Source organism: Aotus nancymaae, unplaced genomic scaffold (genome assembly GCF_030222135.1).
Source record: "Aotus nancymaae isolate 86718 unplaced genomic scaffold, 86718_ANA_hifiasm-v0.15.2.pri h1tg000020l, whole genome shotgun sequence".
Taxonomy (NCBI): domain Eukaryota; kingdom Metazoa; phylum Chordata; class Mammalia; order Primates; family Aotidae; genus Aotus; species Aotus nancymaae.
The window spans coordinates 66,359,017-66,385,791 of record NW_026988432.1 but is presented as its reverse complement, the minus strand read 5'-3'; the positions used below and the strand labels follow the sequence as shown (position 1 = coordinate 66,385,791).

Genomic DNA, 26,775 nt, shown 5'->3' with positions numbered 1-26,775 from the left:
ATTAATGCTTAACAGGACATAAATGCACAAACCATCACAATCTGCTGAGATTGTATTTGTATTGTGAAAAGGAAAAGGACACTTCATATTTTTAAACAGTTTATTCACGAATAATGTCCCTTGAATGCTAGAAAATAAAGATCATTTATTTATCTTCTGCTTTTGTTTTTCCAAATGGTGAGCAGTGATCCTTCCCTCTAACAAAGGTCAAATTTTTAAAATCGCAGTGAATGGGAATGTGCAAAGCTCTAATGAAAACTATTATTTGAATGTCTCTAAAGTGGCAGATCACAATTGGGGAATACACCCTCAAGAACTATTTTTCTTAACTTACTGTTAAAACTTGTTTTCAAAGTGGTACAATTTAAAATATTACAGTTCAAAACTAATTCCCATACCAAATACTATCAACTTTAGGTGAACATCTGAGCTAAATATTTGAAAGAGTATTATTTTTCTTGGCTGGGCACGGTAGCTTACGCCTGTAATCCCAGCACTTTGGAAGGCTGAGGCAGGCGAATTCAGGTGTTTGAGACCAGCCTGGCCAATATAAAACCCTGTCTCTACTAAAAATACAAAAATTAGCCAGGCTTGGTGGCCCACGCCTGTAATCCCAGCTACTCAGGAGACTGAGGCATGAAAATCGCTTGAACCCAGGAGGCAGAGGCTGCAGTGATGCAAGATCACACCACTGCACCCAGCCTGGGCAACAGATCGACTCTAAAAAAGAGAGAATTTTGCTTTGATCAGAATTTCTGGAATTTCATACATTTTTCTTCCAAGTGTCTTTTTTTTTTTTTTTTAAGGGAACATACCACGCACTCAGAACATAGTTTCTTAATTTTTCTTAAGTACAAGAATGGAGAAAGTTACAGAACGAAGGAAGCTAGTGCATTCAAAGTCACACATGAACTTAAGTAAGGCCTTAGTTACTTGATTGTAATTTCAGTATTAGCAACGGTTGTATTTCCCTTATGCTTACATAAACAAGTAAGCAGGCAGACAAAGCAAAAACTTCTAAACATGTAAGGAATGAAGACAATTTAATCTCTATATTAACAGTCAATAAATACAGTTGGACTTTCAAACTGTAACTGTTGGTAATAAAATAATCTGATCACATTTCATAAAGCGATTAAAAATAACAGAAACAGAGTCTCACCTATACAATCAGAGCATCTCCTGATATGAAGAACAGTTAAGCCCACATACAGATGCTACCCAGACTACAATCTATCTCAAAACCAACCATGGCATAATGCATTTTATAAAATGCCTACCTAAAAATACATTGTATTTTGTAATGTTTATTTATTAATAATGTGGGAGGCATGTCTAGCCTAAACACTATAGCCAAACTGTATTCAACAGTAAGCCGGTAGTCTTACGATAGGAAACTTCACATATGCTTATTATAAACAGCATCTTATATTCATTAATTCAGCCATCTCTCAAATTATGACAATTTTTTTCAGTTACCAGAAAAGACACTGAGTTAGAGTCCACAGGCCAGATTTCTAGTTCCAGCTCTGCCTCTACCTGTGAGACACAGGGAAAGTTCTCTAAACCTTTGTAACGCCTCAGATTTCTCAACTACAAAACAAAGGGGCTGAACAAAATGAATTCTAAGGACCATTCCCATAAAACGGGATTTGGCTAAATTTTCAAGAACTTAACTTCTTTTAAAAAAGATAGCTATGATAGATACCAAGCTTGACACTTATCACCAATAATGCTGATTATGTAACAGCTTTAAGCCAAGGAATTACTGATTCTGCATTTATGGGGTGAAAATGTAAGACGATTTTTAGCATGCTTTTCCAGTTAACAGAAAAGGGGACATGGGATTTTTACAGACACTAAAGCACACAGCAGTGGAAATATTCCCCTGAAGCACAGCATGCTAGTAATGGAGAGGCATTACTTGTGTTTCTTTTTAGCAACTTTTGCACACAGGCAAGAGGTTTTATAAACGATATCACAGAGCACAGTAATACAATATATGTGATCTGACAAATTCAAAATACAGTTGAAATGAAAAGGCAACCAAAATATTTCAGAAGACTTCACTCTTCTATATAAGGTGTACACAGACCTGGGCCTAAAATACTTCACTGCACCACATCCAGTTCTAAAATCCAATTTCCTTTCCAGGTAGAGTGCAACTCTTTAAACCAACACCTATGTTTAAGAATAAAAATTCACCTGTACTAGACTGTATGCAGCTAAAATCTGAATCTATTTTATGATTCCAAAATTTTCTATCCTAGTATCAATAAAATGAAGACATAAGACTAAGAGTAGGAAAGTATCAGACCCTGTAACACATACTTCCACTGAAAATGTGTTTCGCATGGTTAATATTTGCAAAGGATAAAATCATTTTTCATAAAGAAAATTCCATAGGCTTGCTCAGTATTACCAAACTTCCATAATGAACATTATTTTGAGTGCCAAACTGGGTGGGAAAAAACACCTTTTAATTATTATTATGAAATGTTACAAATAAGACTTATTAGACTGGTTAAAAAGTACTTTAAAACCAATGTGAGTTAAATCTTCCTTGAGAACACACTTTCAGAACTTATTATGAATGGGGCAACACAGCCACGCTGAACACATCAACTCACTGAAATCACATAACTTCTATTCTCATGGACCTTATTTTCTATTATCTTGAAAACAAACTAACTGTAATCTCCCAAAATACTAGTAGTACCTTGAAATTTAATCAGCTCCTTTCCTTAACAGAATTAGGACTTTCGATTAAAAATACTGTAATATCTGAGAGGGTTTCAATGCAAGAGAAACCTTTGCATCATAATTTCAAGTGACCATATATAGTGGACTCCCCTCTAATAACACGACAGACACAAACAAGCTATCAAGCAAGAATCTGTTAACAGTTTTATTATTTTTTTATGTTAAATACCATAGGACAGGATTGTAAGGATGAAAAACTCAGTCAACAACTGCCTCACAAGGGGTAAGAAAAATTCTGCCATGATATTAGCAAAGGTAAAGGAGGAAAAAATTTACACTGTAAGAGGCACCATTTCCCCACGGAATACCTCTTGGCATTTCCTGAATGAGTGGGATTAGCAATCTAAATAAATCATATTTCAAGAGGTAACAGCAACAGATAAAATTTAAAGGGATTATTAAAATAACATTTACAAGACTCTGAACAATTCTTGAACTCTTATTAAAACCACAAAGAAAGAACAATTCTTTATTTATGAATTTCATAAAGGACTGAATGTGCAACTGACACCTGCTAGTGATGATCTGGTAATATACAATTTGTCCAGTAGCCGAACAGTTTGTTTTTATTGTGTTTTCTAACCGTAAGAGATCATTAAAGGCAAAGCCTATATGACGCTGTACACACAAAAAAATGGTCACCGCGGGCCATACTACCAATGAAATGGTAGGTAAACAAATCTTTTTCTGGTCAAGAGAAAAAAAAAAGAAATAGCACTCTGCATGCTTCACTCTACAAGATGAATTTCCCTAGAAAGAATCCAATGAAAATGGCTGCAATTACAACAAGAAGTGATGGAAGCGGACTGGTGACATTATCTCTGAAGGATGCAGTTGAGGTTGATCCAGGTTTATCCGAATGTGCTACCTTTCTGAGCCTTAAACCTTCATCCTAGAAAAAAAAACACACACACAAGAGGTTTTTAAAAACAAGCATACTAACAAGATTACTGAAGCTAAAAATCTATAGGGATGGAAAGTAGATTAGTGGTTGCCCATGGCGGGGGACGGAAACGGATTCCAACCACAAAAGGAAAGTTTCTGGGACTGATGGACACATTCTAAAACTGCACTACAGTGATGGTTGCAAAATTCTATACATCAGTGAATTGTACACCAATTGGTGTCTCCCCGGGATATAAATTATACCTCAATAGCACTGATTTTTTAAACTGGAGCTGAGAAATGTATTCGTAAAATACAAAAGACAGATATAGTTATATTTACATTTTTTTAAATCCCACTAAAAACACAATTAAAGAAGAGTTCTTACTATACTTACTTCCAAGGTGGCCCAAAGTATTTAAAATCAATTGCATCTGTCCCAGCCCAATCAGTCAAAACTACCAAACCTGTAGTTTGCCAGTTGTGTTTACTGGCCTACTGCAACTGAGGAACAGGGAACAGCAGAGGCACAAGGGTATATTCTTGCCAAAAACAGAGATATGGGTATCCCAGAATTTGGGGGAAGGAAACAGCTTAGCATGAAATTTAAGTAACAGTGTTTTCATATGCTCAAAGCAAAGCAAACGACTGTGTGTAAAGCAGTAGCACCAGGTCTGGACTGCAAAGCAGACAAAGAATACTATTTCTTCAGAAACTATAAATTTAGATGAGAAATGTATATAGGAACCCCTTATCTGAAGCTCTGCACCTGGACTGGAAACTGAGGGTACTTCTCTGTGTCAAAATGACCTAGATCCTCCAGGCAAGAATGGGCTGCTTCTTTCTTACTGATACGGCTTCACACAGCACTGTCTTTAGAGGACAAGGTTTCTCAGAAGCAAGCAGAAGTCACTTCAGGCAGAAAGTTGTTATGACAGTGTGTGCAGTGTGAACCTTGGGGAAAATACTAATACCTGTTAACTATGCAGCTGGCTTTATCTGTGTCTGTTATCCAATCTGATGAATGGCAGGACTGATTTTTACTTTTTTCAGTGCAAGGCAAAATGTTCTCCCATGCTTCCCTCATTGTGCTTATAAATAAACACTAACTAAAAGAATACACCTAATGGCACAGTTTTATTTGCATTACTGGATTTTCTAGAGTTGGGTTTTTTGGGTCTCATGCTAATTAGTCCTGTGTAAAAACAGCAGTAATTCTCAGTTTCAGCTACCCTTCAAAAATACCTGCAGAACTTTTAATACTCCTGTGATTCTGATTCACTAAGTCTGAGGAGGGCCTGGTAAACTAATTTTTTAAAGCTCACTGGGTGATTCACATGCAGTATGAAATTACGAACAAGAGAGAGATCCAAGATGGCCGATTACTAGCAGCTCAGGATTGTAGCTCCCAGTGAAAGCGCAGAGAACAAGAGGACACCACACTTTCAAATTTTTGTTGCTCACGGACCAGGAGATTCCCAGTGGAGGAGCCCCACAGGTCGCCAGCTCAACTCTTGTGGCTGGCGCAGCAGTTTTGCTGGCGCCCTGGCACGGCGGTTCTTGGTGCAGAGTAAATGGGACTGGGTCCCCTTTTGGTCGACGTTTGGCGCTCCGGGAAGGCAGAGTCGCCTATTCAGCTGATTGAAAAAGGGACTCAAGAAGGAAGCCAGATTCCCGGGCAGAAACGCACCATCAATCTTAAAGCTGCTGTTTTAGCTGGCGCAGTGGGTTGCTCAGATTCCGGCGCTGGGAATCAACAAGTTGGACGTCCACTCAGAGACCTAATTTGAAAGTCGGTAATTACAAAGACGACAGGTGGATAAATTCACAATGATGGGAAGAAACCAGCGTAAAAAGCCTGAGAATACCCAAAATCAGAATGCCTCTCCCTCTACAGGGGATCACAATTCCTCATCAACAAGGGATCAAGGCCTGATGGAGAACGAGTGCATTCCATTAACAGAATTAGGCTTCATAAAGTGGATAATAAGAAACTTCTGTGAGTTAAAAGAACATGTCCTAGCCCAATGTAAAGAAACTAAGAACCTTGAAAAAAGGTTTAACGAAATCCTAACGAGAATAGACAATTTAGAGAGGAATATAAGTGAATTAATAGAACTGAAGAATACAAGAACGCCATGAAGTATGCACAGGTTTTAACAGTCAAATTGATCAAGCAGAAGAAAGGATATCAGAGGTAGAAGACCAACTTAATGAAATGAAACGAGAAGACAAGATTAGAGAAGAAAGAGTAAAAAGGAATGAGCAAAGTCTCCAGGAAATATGGGACTATGTGAAAAGACCTAATTTACATTTGATAGGTGTACCTGAATGTCATGAAGAGAATGAAACCAAGCTAGAAAATATTCTTCAGGATATTATTCAGGAAAACTTTCCTAACTTAGTAAGGCAGGACAATACTCAACTCCAGGTAATACAGAGACCACAAAGATATTCCTCAAGTAGAGCAACCCCAAGACACATAATTGTTAGATTTACCTGGGTTGAAATAAAGGAGAAAATTCTAACGGCAGCTAGAGAGAAAGGTCACATTACCCATAAAGGGAAGCCTATCAGACTCACAGCAGATCTCTCAGCAGAAACCCTACAAACTAGAAGAGAGTAGGGGTCAACATTCAATATCCTCAAAGAAAAGAATTTTCAACCCAGAATCTCATATCCAAACTAAGCTTCATAAATGAAGGAAAAATAAAATTTTTCACGAACAAGCAAGCACTCAGAGATTTCATCACCACCAGGCCTGCTTTACAAGAGCTTCTGAAAGAAGAACTATACACAGAAAGGAACAACCAGTATCAGTCATCCCAAAAACTTACCAAAAGGTAAAGCGTATCTCCATAATGAAGAATCTACATCAACTAATGGGCAAAATAGCCAACTAGCATTAAACGACAATATTGAACTCACAAATATCAAGATTAATCCTAAATTTAAATGGATTAAATGCCCCAATCAAAGACACAGACAGGCAAAATGAATAAAAAGTCAAAACCCATCGGTACGCTGTATCCAGATGCATCTCATAAGCAAGGACACACAAAGACTCAAAACGAAGGGTTGGTGAAAGACTCACTAATCAAATGGAGAGAAAACAAACAAAAAAACAGGAGTTGTAACTTTCGTCTCTGACAAAATAGACTTTAATAGTAACAGAGACTAAAAGAAACAAAGGACATTACATAATGGTAAAAGGATCAATACAACAACAGGAGTCAATGATCATAAATATATATGCACCCAATATAGGAACACCCAGATACATAAGACAAGTTCTTAATGACTTATAAAGAGACTTGGACTCCCGCACAATAATAGTGGGAGACTTTGACACCATATTGTAAATATTCGACGGATCAACGAGATAGAAAATTAACAGGGACATCTATGATTTGAACTCAGACTTGGAACAAGTAAACTCAGTGAATATTTATAGAATTCTTTACCCCAGGTCTACAGAACATATATTTTTCTCAGTATCACATTATACCTATTTTGAAAGTGACCACATAATTGGAAATAAATCACTCTTCAGCATTTGCATAGCATTTCGCAGAATTAATGAAATATTGGTTGGCTGTTTGTTATTTTCTTCTCTTATTCCTTCCTGTCTCCGCTGTTAAGCACAATTACCGGCAAAAAAGAGGTTTTTAACGCCTATTTTTAGATTGCATTCCAGCCTGGGCAATAGAACAAGACTCCTGTTCTCTCTCCCTCTTTTATCTTTCTTTCAAAAAAAAAAAAGAATTACAAACCACAGGGTTTTTCATGCTGCTGATAAAGACAAAAGTTAAAAAAAAAAAAAAAAAAACCACAGGACTAGAGGAATTAAAAAGAACAGTGAACAGGCAGAAGCAAAAAAACTTAACCTGGCAAAAAATTATGATGGGTCTATGAATAAAATACTAAAGAGTTTGAAATAAATTACTGAAGCCAGTGGGTCTTCGAAGTGTGTGTGTTTGTTTTTGAGACAAAGTTTCACTCTTATCACCCAGGCTGGAGTGCAATGGCGTGATCTTGGCTCACATGCAACCTCCGCCTCCCAAGTTCAAGTGATTCTCCTGCCTCAGCCTCCCAAGTAGCTGGGATTATAGGCTCCCACCACCATGCCCGGCTAATTTTTATATTTTTAGTAGAGACGTGGTTTCACCACGTTGGCCAGGCAGGTCTCGAACTCCTGACCTTAGGTGATCCACTCAGCTTAGCCTCCCAAAGTGCTAGGATTACAGGCATGGGCCACCGCTCGAAAGGTTTTTATATCTTATTTTTCCAAGAGCACAACCATCTCTCAAAATTTCATACAGAATATCAGCATATAAAAAGTAGAAACCAGGAATAAATTCTCTCTCACCTACTTCCTGTTCACTCTTCCTATTTTTCAGCCCTGCCCCACCTGTGTCATTCCTATTGTTTCCACTTCTCCCCTCCCTGGCAGAGGTAAACAGTGGTTTCTGAAAGAAATCTATTGAGCACCCTAATGAGCACATCTTTATCAAAGAACAGAACTGTGGAAGTCATGGCAGAAAAGTAACAAAATCCTTTGAAAGATCCATGGTGTGTAGGTGTGAAATAAAGATATTTTTTCTACTATCCAGACAGGTGTTGGAAGCAGAGGGGTAACCCTCAAGGGAGTACTATGAAATATTAAATATGAAGAGACACAAATATTCACTTTAAAAAGCATTTTAGCAAAAAGAAGTTCACAGATCAACTTAAAATACAGTGACTTTCATTCAGAGTGTAGTTCCTATATATACCTACCAAAAAGAATAATCAAATAACTTCTATGATTTAACTTATTTTAGTTACATACATTTTTCTATCATCTACTTTGCTGCAAAGAGCTTCAAACAAAGCCTAAAGAGCAATGCTTAGGTTTTCAGGTCTAGAAACAAGTAATTACTTGTCAAAGACAAATTATTCATAAAGTTCAGACATACTCAAATCAGTCCTCCTTCACCATCCATTTATTCAATCAAATATATGAATGGCTACTACATGCATGTACTGTGAATGCAGAGATAAATGAAACACAGCCCTTGCCCCCAAGGAAATTACTGCCCACTAGAGGGAGAAAGGCCTCTAACAAGTTCAGAGAAGAATGAAATCGGCATAGTGAAAACACAAAGCAGACAGGCCAAATTGATTTTATTTTTTTCTTTTTGAGAGAGGGTCCCACCAAAGGCTATACTGAAAAGATGACAACAACTTAGTAGCAAAACATCAATGTGTATATGTCCTGTGTCAGGAGGGACAGGGTTCCAGGCCATTCCAGTGCAGAGCTTACACTAAAGCAAAAGAGGAGTATTAAACAGCTTCTTCTCCAACATACTCTAGCCCAATGCTGCCCCATGCAAACATAATGTAAGCTTCAAATGTGAGCTGCATGTGTAATGTTAAATTTTCCCAAAAGTACATTTAAAAGTAAAAAGAAATGGGTAAAATTAATTTGTATTTCATTCAACCCAATATACCCAAACTACTATTTCAATATATAACAATAAAAAAAGATTTTACCTTTTTCTGTACTAACTCTTCAACATCAGTTATTTTACACTCACCGCATAGCTCAATTTGAACAAACCCCATTTCAAAAGCTCAACAGCCCTAAGTGACTCATGGCTATGATGTGGGAAAACACAATCCTAGGCAGTTCAGTATGACTGGGGCACAAAATGGGAAGAACAGGAGAAACAAGAGTGGAAGATGGCAATGCCACAGGCCAGATCACAAACAATTAGAATGTGTGCTAAGGAAAGGAACTTGCAGCAATGAGAAAACACAGGAAGACTGGTAAAAAGAGGAGTAGGGTGGGGAGCAAAGGCCAGGACATAATCAAACTGGGGAAAAGAAGAAAGAACTGACCAAAGATAAATTTAAAAACTAACTGCTAAAATGGCCTAGTAACACTCACATGTCCTATACCTTCAGCTTTCAATCAACTTATTTTCAACCAACAGAACTTACTCTCAGGTGTCGATTTTCTTCTGATAGCTTCATCATTTCTCCCTGAAGTCTTTTACACTCTTCCATTAGTTTCCTTGTTTCAGTATCATTAAGTGAAACACTGTGTGGTTTTGGCATAGGTCCATCTTGTTTAGACGCATTCAGTGGAACAGCTTTGCTAGGTTCCATGTCATTCTGTATTACAAAGATATTGGGAATTTTTTAACTAACCAAATCTTACAGGTTTTAAACAAATAAAAACATAAATTCTACATTTGTTTCTGAAATACTCTTTAAAAGACCTAAATCAGTACATGTCAGCAGTCAGATCAGTCTAAATAAGGAACCCACTCCCTCCACTCCCATTATCCCTGGCACATACCTCTACCATACCACTTTATTATGTATCTTAATAATTACTGTTGAAGTTATTTCCTATAATACTTCAAAGGCTGAGAGAGCAAGAGCCATCTCTCTTTGTATTTATCCCTAAACTCAGCACTTTGGTAAAGAGTAGTCATTCAACAACAGTATTGCTGAATGACTGATGTCAACAAAATCCAAATATGAAGGTCATTTCCCATGCTCTGGTTCTGCAATTCAAATGAGGTTCTGTGGGGTAGGGGAATATTATCGTAATCATTCCAATAAAATCAAAAACTACCTAAGAAAAAACATGCAAAGAAAGCTAACATATTAATTTCACATTTTTGGTAATGCAGTTTGCTATAATTCACGTGATTCAACATCACAGTAGCACTTAGCATGTTTTCAAGACTATGAGCCCCAAAATCTTAATTCTCACCAACACTGAACCATTTGAAGCTAGTGTTGAAGGCCTGGAGATAAACATCTATGACAGTACCTAAGTATTTTTCAGTCTGTGGTCTAAAGTACCCCAACATCCTTCACTCTAACAGCATTTACGCCACCACACATCATAGCAGTATTACTGTAACAAGCTTTTTTCATTTTAATTAAATTTTTACTTGCTTTAAAATAACTGTAGATAAAAATCTGCTTTATTCAGCTATAAACTGCTAACAAAGACATTTACAAAATTAACTTTATGGCATTCCACAATACTCATTTTGTGAGATTTATCAGAGGCTGTACACCTACCACACCATCCCAGCTGCCAAATTTATATTAAGTATAAATAGATTGTTTGTTCAAAGGGCAAAACTTTTCTTATGAAAGGGATGTGATTTGATTAGTATGCCTAAATCCATGTAAAAACTAATCTATTTTAAAATGAAAATTTATAATGAGGTTCAACAGGTGCGATAGCTCATTCCTGTAATCCCAGCACTTTGGGAGGCCAACGTGGACAAATCACCTCATGTCAAGACTTTGAGACCAGCCTGATCAACAAGAAGAAACCCTGTTTCTACTAGAAATACAAAAATTAGCTGAGTGTGGTAGCACGTGCCTGTCATCCCAGCTACTCAGGAAACTGAGGCAGGAGAATCACTTGAACCCAGGAGGCGGAGGTTGCAGTGAGCCAAGATCACACCACTGCACTCCAGCCTAAGCAACAGAGTGAGACTCCATTGCTAAAAAAAAAAAAAAAAAATTATAATGAGGTTCTAATGAACAACAGTATGTATTTGACCTGTTGGCACATTCTTCCATTTTTCTTCAGGCTTCCCAGTTAAGAAGGGTTTTAAAGAAGCCTACTTCAATTCTTTCTCTGAGTCTTTCTCTTGCTTCTCTATTATTAAAACACTGTTTAAGATACATTTTACTCTGCCAATACCTTTTCCTATTCTTTTCCTTAATAGTGAGAACTCATTTCAAAATGATTTTCAGTGTGGTCAAATTCTATCCTAGCACAAATCCAACTTTTGATAATGATCAGGTGGCACACTGCCTTTCCTCTGTAAAGGAGGTAGCAATAGGCACCAATATAGCAACTAAAGAACTTGTAGGTTATGGTCAAGAACTGGAAAAAAGTCTCATACCCATACCAGAAAATTGACAAAAAACTTAAAAGGATGAAGCAGGGCACCATGTCTCATTCCTGTAATCCGAACACTTTGGGAGGCCAAGATGGACAGCTGTATGAGCCCAGGAGTTCAAGAACAGTGTGGGCAACAGAGGGAGACCCTGTCTCTACAAATAACAATTTTAAAAATTAGCCAGGCATGGTGGTGTGCACCTGTAATCTTGGCTACTCATAAGGCTGAGGTGGGAGGATCAATCACTTGGGCCCAGGAGGTATAGGCTGCAATGAGACGAAATTGTGCCACTGCACTCCAGCCCAGGTGAGAGAGTGAGACCCTGTCTTTTGGGGTAAAAAAGATATACAAGGGGTCAACAACAAAGAGAAAAAACTAAAATGAGGAATCATCAAGCTCTTGACAACTGGATTTTTAAATTCTTTAAACTGCATAAAATTATGAGGGAAAGGGAAAAAGTCATTTCCCATACTCTCATTAAATCAACAAAACTATTATTTACATTGCTTTCTATTATTTTTTGACATACATTTTATAAAACTGGCATACATATTTGCTTGTTCATTTATATGCACATTTTTAATCATTTGAAATGGCATGTCATTAAATATTCTATTCTATGCCTTGCCAAAGTTAAAGATTTCACTTTTGTTAAGCATTTGATGGGCAGCTTTCCATTCTTTCGAATTTTAAATAACATGTCCATAAGAAGATACTCTATAAAAAGATAACTAGACTGGAATTAGATTTAGATTTTTCAAATTCTAATAGACTTGGAAATAAAATTTATCTAATTAAATACAATTAAATTTTTCTTTTTCATTGAATTTCTCTCAATAAAGTTATACTATTTTTGTAACAAAAAGAAGAAATAATAACCAACTTGTGGAGCATAAAGAGACTAGAATGCAAAGAATATAGTGAAGCCGAAACATACTTCAAAAGTGTGCCCAGTAAGTTATAGCATGTACTACCTAGGCCCCTTACAAACCAGTCAATATACATAACATGTCCAAGAAAATCTAATTTATTCACATATACTTAAAGTATAATAGCATATTAACCCTTGTTGGGGGTTTAAAAGGGGGTGGAGTGTGATGGGAGGGTGGGCTTTGAGTCATCGTGGAGTGACAATCTGAAGAGCCTGATGAAAAAAACTAAGCAGGTGTAACTTTAAGTATATGCTTCCATTCAGGACCTCCATTAGTGAGGTTTAGCTCCAATAAAACAGCTTGTTTCTTGAGAGTTGCTTCAAACTGGTCCAGAAAAAGAAGACTGGCTGTTCTGAGAACCATGAAACAAGCAAACTAGAGGGATTCAACATGCTATGACTCTTAGTTAATTGATGACTAGTAACATTACATTTAACACTGCAATTTAGAATAAGCTGGAAAGTCAAGGTGTGTATCAACTAAAATAAAACAATACACCAATCTTGTCCATTTCCCACTATATTATTTAGCCTATCTCCAGTAACCCTCCATCTATGAGTTGTCCAGTCATACACCGTGTAACAACGTTTTGGTCAACAATGATCCATACATATGATAGTGTTCCCACACAATTATAATGGCACTGAAAAATTCCTATTACCTAGTGAGGTCCCAGCAAAACACATTATTCACATGTTTGTGGTGATGCCGGTATAAATATACATACTGTACTCCAGTCATAAATCGTACACATACGATTCTTGTACAATACAGAATATTTGGTAATAAACAACTATGTTACAGGTTTATGTATTTACGGTGCTATGCTTTTTATTATTCATTTTAGAGTATACTCCTTCTACTTATGAAAACAAAGTTAACTCTAAGTTAGACTCTAATAGGTCCTTCAGGAGGTATTCCAGAAGGCACTGATATATGCACATGACAGCTCCATGTGCATAACTGCCCCTGAAGACTTTCCAGTGAGACAGGATGTAGAGGTGGAAGACAGTGACACTGATGAATCTGCCCCTGTGTACACCTAGGCTAATATGTGTGCTTGTGTCTTGGTTTTAACAAAAAAAGTTTTTGAAAATAATCTAATTTTAAAAAAAGAAAAAAGCTAATAAGGACATAAAAAAGATATTTTTATATATGTATACACTGTGCTTGTGCTTTAAATTATAAGTCAAAATTTTAGAGTTTATGAAGTAGTTACAGAAAGCTAAAATTAAAGAAAATAATTTTAATAAATACAGCCTAAGTGTACAGTGTTTATAAAGTCTACAGTGTAACGTCCTAGATTTCCCATTCACTCACCACTCATTCGCTGACCCACCCAGAACAACTTCCAGTTCTACAAAATCCATTCACAGTAAGTGCCCTATACATAGGCATACAAGTTTTTATCTTTTATGCCATATTTTTGCTGCGACTTTTCTGTGTGTAGTCATGGGTGTCCAATCTTCTGGCTTCCCTGGGCCTCACTGGAAGAAGAATTGTCTTGGGCCACACACAAAACACACTAGCACTAACAACAGCTAATGAGCTATTTAAAAAAAAACAAAAAAAAAACTCATAGTATTTTAAGAAAGTTTATGAATTTGTGTTGGGATGGATTCAAAGCCATCCTGGGTCACATGTGGGCAGCAGGCTGCAGGCTGAACAAGCTTGGTGTAGACTGTTTAGCTACAAGAATACTTACAATTGTAGTATAGCCACATGCTATACAAGTCTGTAGCCTAGGATCAACAGGCTATACCATATATAGATTTCTGTAAGTACATTCAATTGATGTTCACACAACCAATCACCTAACACATTTCTCAATATACATCCTTAAGAGATGCATGACCATTACTTCTGTATTCTTTCTTAACCATCAGATCTTCAGTTCTAATATTTCAAGTATTTCTACTGGGGGTTAAACAGAAAAAGAGGAAACCAGGAATTGGAAATACAAGGAAAAGTTTGCAAAGAAGTCTTGGAAAGAACAAAGGAGATAAAGGACATAAATGTGAGGCTACAATCTTACAACAGGAGTGATGGATAAAAATGGACATAAAGGAAGTTAAGAGGCTAAAGTCAAGAGTACTGTCACAAACTGTCAGAGGCAGAATTAAGGTCTTAACCTATGAACTAAGAGACAGGATGTAAATAACAAGAACAAGGCTACCTGAAAATTTTTTTTCCTACTCTTAACAACCAATTTACTGTTTCTCTAGGATCATGATTCCCAAAAGTAAATAATTTCCAATCACGAAAACAAAGAAGTATTAAACATTTAGATAAAGGATAATTTTTTTAAAGCCTTAGTAAGCATTATCATTTGCAAAACCAAATCAAGGTATAAACAATCTGTTAAAACTGTGGGGCTGGCTGTGTGTGGTGGCTCACGCCTGTAATCCCACAATTTGGGAGGCCAAGGTAGATGGATCACCTAAGGTCAGGAGTTTGAGACCAGACTGACCAACATGGTGAAACCCCATCTCTACCCAAAAAAAAAAAAAAAAAAAATTAGCCAGGCATGGTGGCAAATGCCTGTAATCCCAGCTACTCAGGAAGCTGAGGTGGGAGAATCGCTTGCACCAGGAAGACAGAGGTTGCAGTGAGCCAAAATTGTGCCATGCACTCCAGCCTGGGTGACAGAGCAAGACTCCATCTCAAAAAGAAAAAAAGAATGTGCTCCCCAAATCTCAAAGAAAAAAATTACACCAACTTCATAATGTTTACATTTATATTGTCTTGCTCACTACTGAGATTTTAGTAAGTTCAGGAAGTTTATTAGAACAGAATAGTTTGTGTGCATGATTTTTAAGTGCTTTGTACTTTTATTGTAATTTTAAGCATAGTTCAATTCTATCTACTTCATATAACACGCTCACAATATCTCTTAGCTGCTAGATATCTACATTAACTTAATCATTAACACTAGTAGACTCCTAAGTCTGTTAGCTCCCTATAACAAACCTTCTGTTTCTCCTGTTTCAACACACTGAGTTCCCTGGGGTCATCCTTCGTGTGATAACTGGCAGATGTGGCAACTGTGTTGTTGTTGATGCTGCTCATTGAAGTGACAGTCGGAGCAGTCCCTGGTGGAGTTACACCGAGATGGCATGGGAAACATATTCTCAGATTCTCACTGAACTCTGATTTCTTCTGCATATTGGGAATGACTGACACAGAAAGCATTAGGCTCTAAAACATTAACACTTTACTCTTTAAAAATGCATTAATGCATAAGAAACAATACTAGTAAGTAATAGCTATATTAAGGCAAAAGTACAAACTTTCTGAACTCACTTTTTATATTATTTCCTAAACAAAATTAGTTTTAATCTATTGCATTACGTGCACTTATAAAAGGTACATATTTTATTAAAATTTATGCCAGCTTTATGTTGTTTTAAAATACCATCTAATTCTTTGTGACTCGTTTTTTACTAATTAGTAATTGTCAATGATCTGAAAAATAAGCACTTTCATGTCTTCTTACCTTTGATAACACTCAATCTGAACATTTTTTAATAAACCTCTCTTGTATTTAAAGCCTATCCCCAATACAAACACTCTCTCACACACATCCCAGGCCAATAAACACACCTGATTCACATAACCATTAACTCCATAGTTCTCTTCTTTTCTTCTCAAATGCCTTTAATAGGTAAAAGTAATACTGTATTATAAAAACCGGTGGGAAAGAGATTTCCCTAAATATACTTACTCATATCCCATTTGTTCTGTCTCAACCGAAAATAAAGTATATTCAACCATAAAATGTCTTTATAGTAACACCCTTGAAATCCCTGTTCTTTACAGCCCCTCAGTCTTCATTAAAACAAATCATTATTTTTTTCCTAGAAAATACGTCACCATCAAATGTCATATGGAGGACATAAATGAAATACAATACATTTAAGAAATTTAGAAAATGTCAGAGTTAAGAAATTTAGAAAATATCTCAAAAATTCTTTAGAATTGAACACAACTGAATAGATCATAAAACTTTAAAAATAACAAACCACATTCAATCCTTAAAAAACAACCACTACCACTAATTGGACATTAGGTATTTAATAATACAGAGTTGACAATTTCCAAACAGAGCTAATAATTCAAAGAACCCTATTTTGCACAATAGTCAGTACTTTAGTATCATGTGACTCCAGCTGTCAACAATACAGGGAACATGCTGAATGGCTTTCAGTACTAGCACTGACAACAACTCAAGTGAAGACACTAGGGGCCATTAATGAAATGAAATGTACTGGCACACACCTGCTGTTCCCTAGGACTAGGGTAACTACACAGCTTAGTGTGCTTAAGGAGGGTATCTGTTTATGCTTGTTATGCAGGAAAAAATATTGAGTCCTTTGTTCTAAAATAAAAGGGTTCCTAAGTTTCCTGGGGCATCTTATCTATGATCCAAATCAGAGAGCTATTTCCCAAAAAGCAGCCCACACTTTAGTGATGGTTCAAATAAATAAGAATTGTTTTGTCACAAATAAATGACTTATTTAAACTATAAAAATAACATGGACCCAACCACTGTACTTCTGAAGCTGGCTCAATTTTTTTACCCTATAAGATGAGCACAAAACTTCAATCACTTCCTTACTTATATATTCAGTAATCAAGGTCCTAAAAAGTTTAAAGAAATCAACAAAATAACATTTTTTTTTCACTGTGTTCAGAACACATAAACACCCAAGAATTAACAGCATCTGTAAAAAGATCAAAATCCTCAAACAAGTGGAGTATACTTATACAATGTATTTGATATGGTTTGGATCTGTGTCCCCAGCGAATCTCTTGTCAAACTGTAATCTCCATTGTTGGAGGTGGGGCCTGTTGGGAAGTGATTGGATCATGGGGGTGGATCCTTCATGAATGGTTTAGCATCATCCCTTGGTACTGTTCTTATGATAGTTCTCATGAGATCTGGTTGTTGAAAAGAGTGTGGAACTGCCCCTTTGCTCTCACTTGCTCTTGTTCCTGCCATGTGAGACATCTGCTCCCCCTTTTCCCTCCACCATGATTGGAGGTTTCCTGAAGCCTCCTCAGAAGCAGAAGCTGCCATGCTTCCTGTACAACCCGCAGAACTGTGAGCCAATTAAACCTCTTTTCTGTATAAATAATCCAGTCTCAGGTACTTCTTTATGGCACTGTAAGAACAAACTAGTACAGTACTTAAATACCAGTGTACTTTTTGCAAAGGGATACTGGAAGTGAGGGAGTGGGGTTAAGAAACACTAAAAAAAAAAAAAAAAAAAATTACAAAGTTTAAGACTTGTTACCTCTACAGTATTTGAGGAGAGTACATCAACAATTGTGATAGCTATTGCAGAATCTCCTGTGAATATTAACCAAATTTTTCTAAGTTGATTACCAAAAATGAAATTTTGATGATCAACTCTTTAAAGTAAATGTGACCCATAAAATGGTGCTAATCTGAGGTGATGGGTATGTTAATTAGCTTGATTGTGGTGATCATTTCATAACGTATGTATATATTGAAACAAAAAATAAATGTGTAAGGAAGCACTATGAAATTTTCCACTACTCTAAACACTAAATAAAGCTGAAAAGGAAATACAAATGCCATCCAGAGAGTTCTATATTAAATCCTAAGTTGTTACCAGAAACTCAGTTAAAAACTAAATTGATTTTGCTTAAGTTAACATACGTTTTACAACATACTAATAAATAAACTAAAAGAATAAAGAGCCGAAAGATCTCGGGGAATTCTCTATATTACAATCATAAAATAAAAAGTATATTTTCCACTCTATACTTTTAAAAATATACATCACCAACATAGTTTGCAACACATTTCTGTTAATCTTGCACATTTAGAAATGTATTTCAGCAATTGTGTAAGTCAGGATGCAGCATCATATAGCATTTCATCAATTCATCTGAAGTAAATTATCAAAATGTTTATCTATCCATCACACTATCCAGTAACATCCCAACTTCTGAAGAGACAAATTTCATGCTAAACTAAACAGAGAAAGGGGATACTAACTACTAATTTTATCTACAGATACTAGAATGAAACCAACATGTCAAAGATACTATGATTTTTTTAACAAGTTTTATCAACTTCATCTATAGAGAATACAGACCCAGAAACAGCAGGATACAATTATCAATAGGGTCTTATTACCACATGAATGAAATACTAAGAGATGTTCTGTTATCCTTAGATATAAAAGGTTTTATCCTTAATTGTTAGAAACAAAAACTTATTTTATATTTTGTCCTATCATAAAGACTTCAGATTTGGTACCTTGAGATTTCATATTTTCTATAAAAGATAAGATACAACATTAAACTCACAACTTGAAAGTCACATAATCAACTAACAACCTAGACAGAACTGGGTCTGTGCCAGGTTGCACTGAGCTTAAACACATTTCTCAGCAAGTAACATTTCTTGTAAAATGTGGTTAGTTAATACTACAAGAGTGAGTTTAAGCAGGAAAAGTATTTCCCAAAGTATATTTTTTTCAGAACGTCAGATATTTCAAAAGTTAATTAGATTATATTAAAAAAAATAAATACTGGGTTAAATATATTTCGTTACCATTAAGTTTTCTCAGAGCCTTTAATAGGCAAATACACAATCCTTTTGGAGACATTTGCAGTATTTTTCCAAACTCACTTGACTACAGAACGCTTCCAGCCTAATACACTGGACAACTGTATTTTAGTCTCTCTTCAACATACACATTAATCAATTAAGGTCACTTCTAGCCTGAATACTACAGACACAATTTTTGCACGTTTGAATTACGTAAATTTGAAATGGTGATAATATTACAATCTTTAAATCTCATTTTATGTGCAAAACTTGAAATGTAAATTATAAACACTCAAAAACATCCATCAAAAATCATAATGGCAAGGCCAGTGAGCCATGAAAGTCGTAAGTTCTGTTTACGAACTGCTATACTGAAACACCACTTCAGCTGGTTCACAGAAGTATCTGCCTATTCTTCTCAGGAATCAGTATTGGATTTTGCATATTTTGAATTACCCAACATAATCCAACCATAAAATGAAATCATTACTCCAAAAAATAAAAGGATCTACATCATCCTATATGCTGCTGACACAGTTTTCTCATTAAAATTTTACCATTTGAAGAAGTGCCTTCAAATGAAAAACAGGCCTCCACTCTTATCTTGGTCAAAAGAATGAACAGAAAGTTTGGCAAAATTAAAAATCAATTTTGTCACAGGGTCCCAACCTACTGTAGTCTTAAAACACCATCTCCCACTAAAATGGCCCTGAGCTTCTTGAAGAAATTTTTCCAGATCTGGACCTGGAAAAATCTTGCCACATTAGACAAGAAAGTTACCTAAGACTGTGAGGGTCAAAAAAACTCAAGAAATCAATTTGAAAAGTCTCCTTACTAGGCAATTTGAGCACCAATAATGGTAATTAACTACAAGGAGTTAAAACTCAAATATGTTTAAATTCATGAGTTTTAATAATATACAAGTACAGAGGGAAGAACGAAAGAACGGAAGGAGGAAGATCAACTGTACATCACAGGAGGAATGCTTATAGACGAATTCATTTTTTAAAACCTTTAACTGAAGAGAAACGTGGGCATTTGTTCTGCGCCTTTTTAAACTCTACCACTGAATGACCAAATACTACATAAGCACAAGTTTCTCTTTACAGAAGTATTCTAAGTAGTGTATGAGTAGGAATGACAGAGTATCACCATCAATCTTAAATGAATTAACAGACCTAGGCTATACTGTCTCAATCTCAACTTTACTGACATTTTAAGCGAGATTATTCTTTGTTGTGGGGGCTGTTCTGTGCATCCTAGGAAGTTGAGAGGCATCTCTGGCCTCTGCCCACTAAACAGACACCTGTAGCACCCCTACCGACCCCTCAGTTGTGAAAACCAAAAATGTCTCCAGACATGGTCCCTAGAGGAACAAATCGATTGCCCCTGGATGAGAACCACTCATTTTGTACTTTCAATCATAGGAAATACCAAGGACAGAGAAAAAAGATTAAATGACACCACAAGGATGGAATCAGCAAAATCAAGTCTGTGGGAAAGTCTATAGGCAAACCTAGTTTAATAATAAAAACATCTAATAATTTGCAAAGAGAGAGAAAGAAAGAAAAAATACAACAAACTAAGAGATTTAAGAAACATATCATCCAATGGAAGTATCTGGACTCAGCCAGGCACAGTGGCTCACACCTGTAATTCTAGCACTTTGGGAGGCCGAGGCAGGTGGATCACCTGAGGTCAGGAGTTCGAGACCAGCCTGACAAAACTCTTATCTCCACAAAAATTACAAAATTAGCCAGGCATGGTGACGTGCACCTGTAATCCTAGCTACTAGGGAGGCTGAGGCAAGAGAATCACTTGAACCCAGGAGGTGGAGGTTGCAGTGAGCTGAGATTGTGCCACTGCACTCCAGCCTGGGCAACACAGCAAAAAATAGTAGTAGTAGTATTTGGACTTTATTTTCATCTAATGCAAACAAACTGCAGGAAAAAAAATTTTAAAGACATTTGTGACTAGTTTTAATGCTGCCTGGATAGCTTGATATTAAGGATACACTAAATTTTTAAAGGCATAGTAATAGTACTGTCATTAAAACTCTTTTATCTCTTTTTTTTAAAGTACTTTGAAAGATATATATTGAAACAGTTACAAATTAAATTACACCGAGTCTGGGATTTGCCTTAAACAATACCTAAGATCGGAAGTAATAGGATTTATATGTAATAAGCTTAACCACAAACTAGTCATTGTTAAAGCTGCTTGTAAGTTCACAGAGGTTCATTGTACTCCTCCTATCTACTATTCTAGGTGCTTAAAGTTTTTCAAAATAAACCTTTTTAAAAATCATTATTTTTAGCAGACATTCCCTACAATTTAATATACAAGTCCAGATAAATCCAGTTAGTGAAAATACATTCCGTGGCTAGCTAATCAAGGCTCAGAATCAGATATTATCTAGAGTACTTTGAAGTTACTTAACAACTTTTAGCTTACTAGTAATATGTGCTCTGAAAAGGTTCCAGGCTCAAACTTATGTGCTCTGAAAAGGTTCCAGGCTCAAACTACTTCCGTTCAAGTTTCATGCCTGGGAACTCCATTCAGTATTTGTTCAAGCGCTAAAACAGACCCAAAACTACTTTCTTGGATTACCATGGGCTAGACAAATAGGTAGGTATAACTGCTCTTCTCACCCAAGATGTGTAAATGGCTAGGCTCAACTGTCATTGCCGTATCATTTCCATCAACTTCTGGTTAGGTTTCCAAACCAGTGAGGCTACTCTTAATCAGCAGTATCAAATACCTGGGGGTTCCAATGCTTTTCACACATCTCAAAGTATGTGCTATCTAGAGCATAGTAGAAGCCCAGACAGAAGACAGATTTATGTTGACTAAATTACCATAAAAAATGACATAAAACTCTAAAGAAAATATCCAAATGTTTTTTTAAAAAAGTCATTCCAGACAATGTGCTGTTTTGTTTTCTTGGTTTCAAAAGCAATAGCTGTGCAAGCTATTAGCTTCCCTCAGCCTAAGCAAAAAAATAAAGAAAACCTCCAAATGGGAAGCATACAGAGGCCAACTACCACTCACTTTACAGAGAGAGTATACACATTTGCATATTTTTGCTTTTGGTAAATACCTCCAAAATCACTTAAAAGAGCCATTTTTAAAACTCAAAAAATAATTTGGTCAACACCTAATTATCAGAGACATTTTCATTTCTGCTTATCCTGAAAGAGGAACACAATAACTGAGCCCGCTTGTTTACTTTTCAATAAGGGCAAATGGCTACCAGATTAAGGCAGTATTCATGTCAGACCATAACCAAATTGTGCCAAACAATTCTATTTATCCATATTATTGTATATATTAAGCCACACACACAGAAACACTTATCTTTCAAGTCTCTCTTAGCATAGGAAAAATTCAAATTTGCAATCCAGACAGGAAAAAGGACAAGGTAAGTGACCATAACCCACTCTGTACATTCACAGACTGTTTACTTTTAAATAAACACATATATCCCTCAGTCCCCAAAACTGTATTTGATTTACACTAATGATAAGCAGCAACAATTATTTACTAAAGACTACAATCAGATGGATTTCACTAAAAACAACAAAAGTGACCAAAATACCAGGGAACAGCCAAACATGGAATAAACAGTCTATGTAAATGATTTTTTTATCCCCAGACTGCTGGTACATAGTGGCCAAAAAAGCAATTTATATGTATTTTTAAATTAAGTACACACATCTCATTCTAAAAAAGAATTTGTAGTGGGTTTAAGTCACAAAAATTTGGTAGACTTAAATGATTCTTCTCCTGGATGCAGTCTGGACCAAAAAGTGAGTCTTCCTTTCTTCTTAAATAAATAAAATGTTATAAAATTTAAAAAGGCATACCAAGTTTTTTAAAACTTAAATAAGCACTGAGTCTTATCAAGTGAAATAACCATTATCACACACACCACAAAGGCCAAAAATAGAAGGAAAATTAAAGGAATTTCAAAGGAACTGAAAGCTCAACAGCTTCTAATATTTTTACATTTTCTTACTTACCAATTTATCATTTTCATTGGGCATTTCAAATACACATCTCAATTTGGAATCCATCAATTCATCAGGTTTTGCCTCTTTCCACTAAAAATAAACAAAACCAAACATGAGACATAGAGGGTATGATCATGGTAAGTAAGTTTCACCCAGGACAGCTAAATGATGAGTGTAGCTGCTTGGCTTGGCTGAAATACACTGGTGCACTCTTTATTGATCACCCTGCCATTGTTATCGGCTAATATCACAGAACCTCTATATAGTCCTAGAGCTACTATCACCATCCATTAAAATCACAACGATATCACTAACAACCACAGGACCTTCTTAGTAGCAGCATTTCTTTCTTTTTTCTTTTATTCCAGTTGGTCTTGTTCTGTCTCCCAGGCTGGAGTGCAGTGGACCCTCCTGGACTCAAGCAACACTCCCACGCCTCCTGGGTAGCTGAGACTACAGGCATTCAACACTATATCCAGTTTTTTGGAGAGACAGGGTCTTGTCACGTTGCCTGGGCTGGTCTCGAACACCTGGGCTTGAGATACTCCTGTCTTAGCCTCCCAAAGTGCTGAGATTACACAGGTGAAAGCCACTGCACCCAGCCAGTAGCAGCATTTCTAAATTGTTTCTTAAAAAAAATACTATTTGAAAATTCTTTCATTCTTAAAATTAAGATTATCTATAATGAAATTGGCAGATTTTTTAAAAATCTAAATTTAGGGCCGGGCGCAGTGGCTCACACCTGTAATCCCAGCACTTTGGGAGGCCGAGGCGGGTGGATCACGAAGTCAAGAGATCGCGACCAGCCTGGTCAACATGGTGAAACCCCGTCTCTACTAAAAATACAAAAAATTAGCTGGGCGTGGTGGCACACACCTGTAATCCCAGCTACTCAGGAGGCTGAGGCAGGAGAATTGCCTGAACCCAGGAGGTGGAGATTGCGGTGAGCCGAGATTGCGCCATTGCACTCCAGCCTGGGTAACAACAGCGAAACTCCGTCTCAAAAAAAAAAATATCTAAATTTAACTTTTAGTTTCTAGAAATTAAGTTTTTCTACTGAGTGGTAAACAAAGCCCACAGTTTAAAAACTCCATTCCCCAAAATAAATTCTTCTATACTTACCACAGCTTCCATATCTGAAGTGTTTGGTGGAGCAAAAATTGTCTGTACCATAAACTTGTGTTTACTTTTTTCATTTGGATCATAGTCAAAGGGCTGTAGCATTACTAAACAAGAAAAAAAAGAATGTATTAAATTGTCTCCCACATGTCTGAAAGATATACATTGAAACAGTTACAGATTAAATTATACCAAGTCTGGGATTCGCCTTAAACAGTATCTGGCACCAGTATCATTCCTTTACTTCACAAATATGCAGATTTAAAGAAAACCAAAAAGGGTTCAAGAAATCAAACAGTGGAACATTTAAGAATCCAAAATCAACTTAATGAATTCCAATTATTTTTAAATTGCCTTTCTACTTTACTAAGTCTCTCAAAACCAACAAAATAAGCAACGGCAATTAAAAATTAAATACAAATCTATGGTTGCCCTTTCTAAACTTAGTTTGTGAAAATTTTCAAAACTTTGCCAACATTAACTACAGTAATGCCTATCAGCTCAGATTAAATCTACTGAGTTATTAAAACTAGTTATAACATGAATTTAGGCTTCATTTCAGTGTTTTCTGATTTAAAAATTATACAACTGGGGTAAAGGAGAAACACTCAGTAACTTAAAACCTCACTACCATTTTTTTTTTTTTTTAAAACAGGGTCTCACTCTGTCGCTGAGGCTGCAGTGCAGTGGTTCGACCCCAACTCACTATAGCCTCAACCACCCGGCTCAGGCAATCCTCCCACTTCAGGCTCCTGAGTAGCTAAGACTACAGGCACATGCCACCATGCCCAGATAATTTTTGCATTTTTTGTAAAGAAAGGGTTTCGTAGTTTTGCCCAGGCTGGTATCGAATTCCTGGACTCAAGAGAACCACCCTCCTCAGCCTCCTAAAGTACTAGAATTACAGGCATTAACTGCAGCACCCAGCCCATGTATTGTTTTAATATAATTGATTTTTCAAAAATGTCTTTTAAATAACATGTTTCAGTTTATGATTTAAATCTTCTAAAATAACAGAAGTACACAAGGAAACCATATAACCTCTTGATTTCTAAAATTTATTGTATAGTCTCAATAACATTCAAAATTTTTAAGCATTTATAATTTCTCATCTTTTAAGTTTTCCAAAGTTCCATGTGGTTATAAGTCATGCTAAATTTATGTAACATGAGTCCAATATAAGAGACTAAAGAATAAATCAACAGTTATACAAAATATATATATGGTATTATAGAAGTTACTTCCCCAACATTAGATTACTTCGAACATGTATCTCCACACTTTCAAAAAGACAAACACAAGTAAATAAATGCAAGAAAAAACAATTACATAAGAAAATCTTATTCATAAGGTGTGTCTGAGAAGTCCATTAACTGACATCAAGGTTAAGACAATTTTTTCAAGGTGTCCAATACACAGCAGCAGGAAATGTACAAGATAAAACACCTCAGAATACAGCCTAAGCAAAATAAAATTCCATTAGCAACCTTCACTGAGCAATCACTACAAGCTAATCACTATGAACCGAAAATTTGTGAATAAAAAGAAAATTTACACATGGTTAAGTTTATAGCAGTTACACTAATTTAGGTTGCAAACCATGTAACAAGACAAAGACGATCTCGAAAACATATGTAAAAATGTGGACAAATTAAAGAAGCAAATTCAAAAAGTAAAGTGCTAAAGGAACACGGGAAAAAGAGAAATGAGCATCCAGTACAGAGAATTAATCAGAGGTTGCTGGAAGTTGCGTAGCTATGAGTGACTGTAAATGGAAATACACTACACTAAAAATTGAAAAAGCTAAATTCTAATTGGAGTAGGCCAATCCAAGGGCATGCTTGTGTAATCAGTAACTAGTTCACCTGAAGGTTTTAGTAAGTCAGGTTTCTGTGGGATAAAGTGCCTTGATATGTAATTTTCAAGAAATATAAATACACAGAAACCAGCAATCTAGGTGTTCCTCAAAGAAAAAGTCATTCTGCATAGTTGCACGGATTCCTAGAGATATAACTGTTTGTACCAATAAACTATTTTTAGCCATGTGGATTGAAATAATTCTATCACCTGGCCAGGTGCGGTGGCTCACACCTGTAATCCCAGCACTTTGGGAGGCCAAGGTGTACCGATCATTTGAGATCAGGAGTTTGAGACCAGCCTGGCCAACATGGTGAAACCTTGTCTCTATTAAAAATACAAAAATGAGCCAGGCATGGTGGCACACGCCTGTAATCCCAGCTACTCAAGTGGCTGAGGCAAGAAAATTGCCTGAACCCGGGAGGCAGAGGTTGTAGTGAGCTAAGATCACAATACTGCACTCCAGCCTGGGTGACAGAGCAAGACACCATCAAAAAGAAAAAAAGAAAAGAAAGAAGGAAAAGGAAGGAAAGGGAAGGGAAAAGGGAAGAGGAGGGGAAGGGGAAGGGGGAGGGGGAGGGGGAGGGGGAGGGGAAGGGGAAGGGGAAGGGGAAGGGGGGAAGGGGGGGAAGGGGAAGGGGGGAAGGGGAAGGGGGGAAGGGGGGAAGGGGAAGGGGGGAAGGGGGGAAGGGGGG

General features: G+C 36.5%; 1 protein-coding gene across 3 annotated transcripts in view; it reads right to left on the bottom strand.

Annotated features, from left to right (window-relative positions):
• Positions 1 to 2,894: 2,894 nt before the first annotated feature.
• VAPA (VAMP associated protein A) overlaps positions 2,895 to 26,775 on the bottom strand; it is a 44,668-nt gene continuing 20,787 nt past the window's right edge. For 2 of the 3 annotated variants that reach the window (XM_012446853.2, XM_012446854.3), the window contains exons 3-6: positions 24,227 to 24,330; positions 23,114 to 23,194; positions 9,634 to 9,807; positions 2,895 to 3,655 (exon numbers count right to left, since the gene is read on the bottom strand). In XM_012446853.2, coding sequence (XP_012302276.1) covers positions 3,497 to 3,655; positions 9,634 to 9,807; positions 23,114 to 23,194; positions 24,227 to 24,330 — 518 coding nt within the window. In that variant the 3' untranslated portion in view covers positions 2,895 to 3,496. Of the gene's footprint in view, positions 3,656 to 9,633; positions 9,808 to 15,475; positions 15,617 to 23,113; positions 23,195 to 24,226; positions 24,331 to 26,775 lie in introns of all 3 variants that reach the window. The other variant, XM_012446855.2, reaches the window with a different exon arrangement.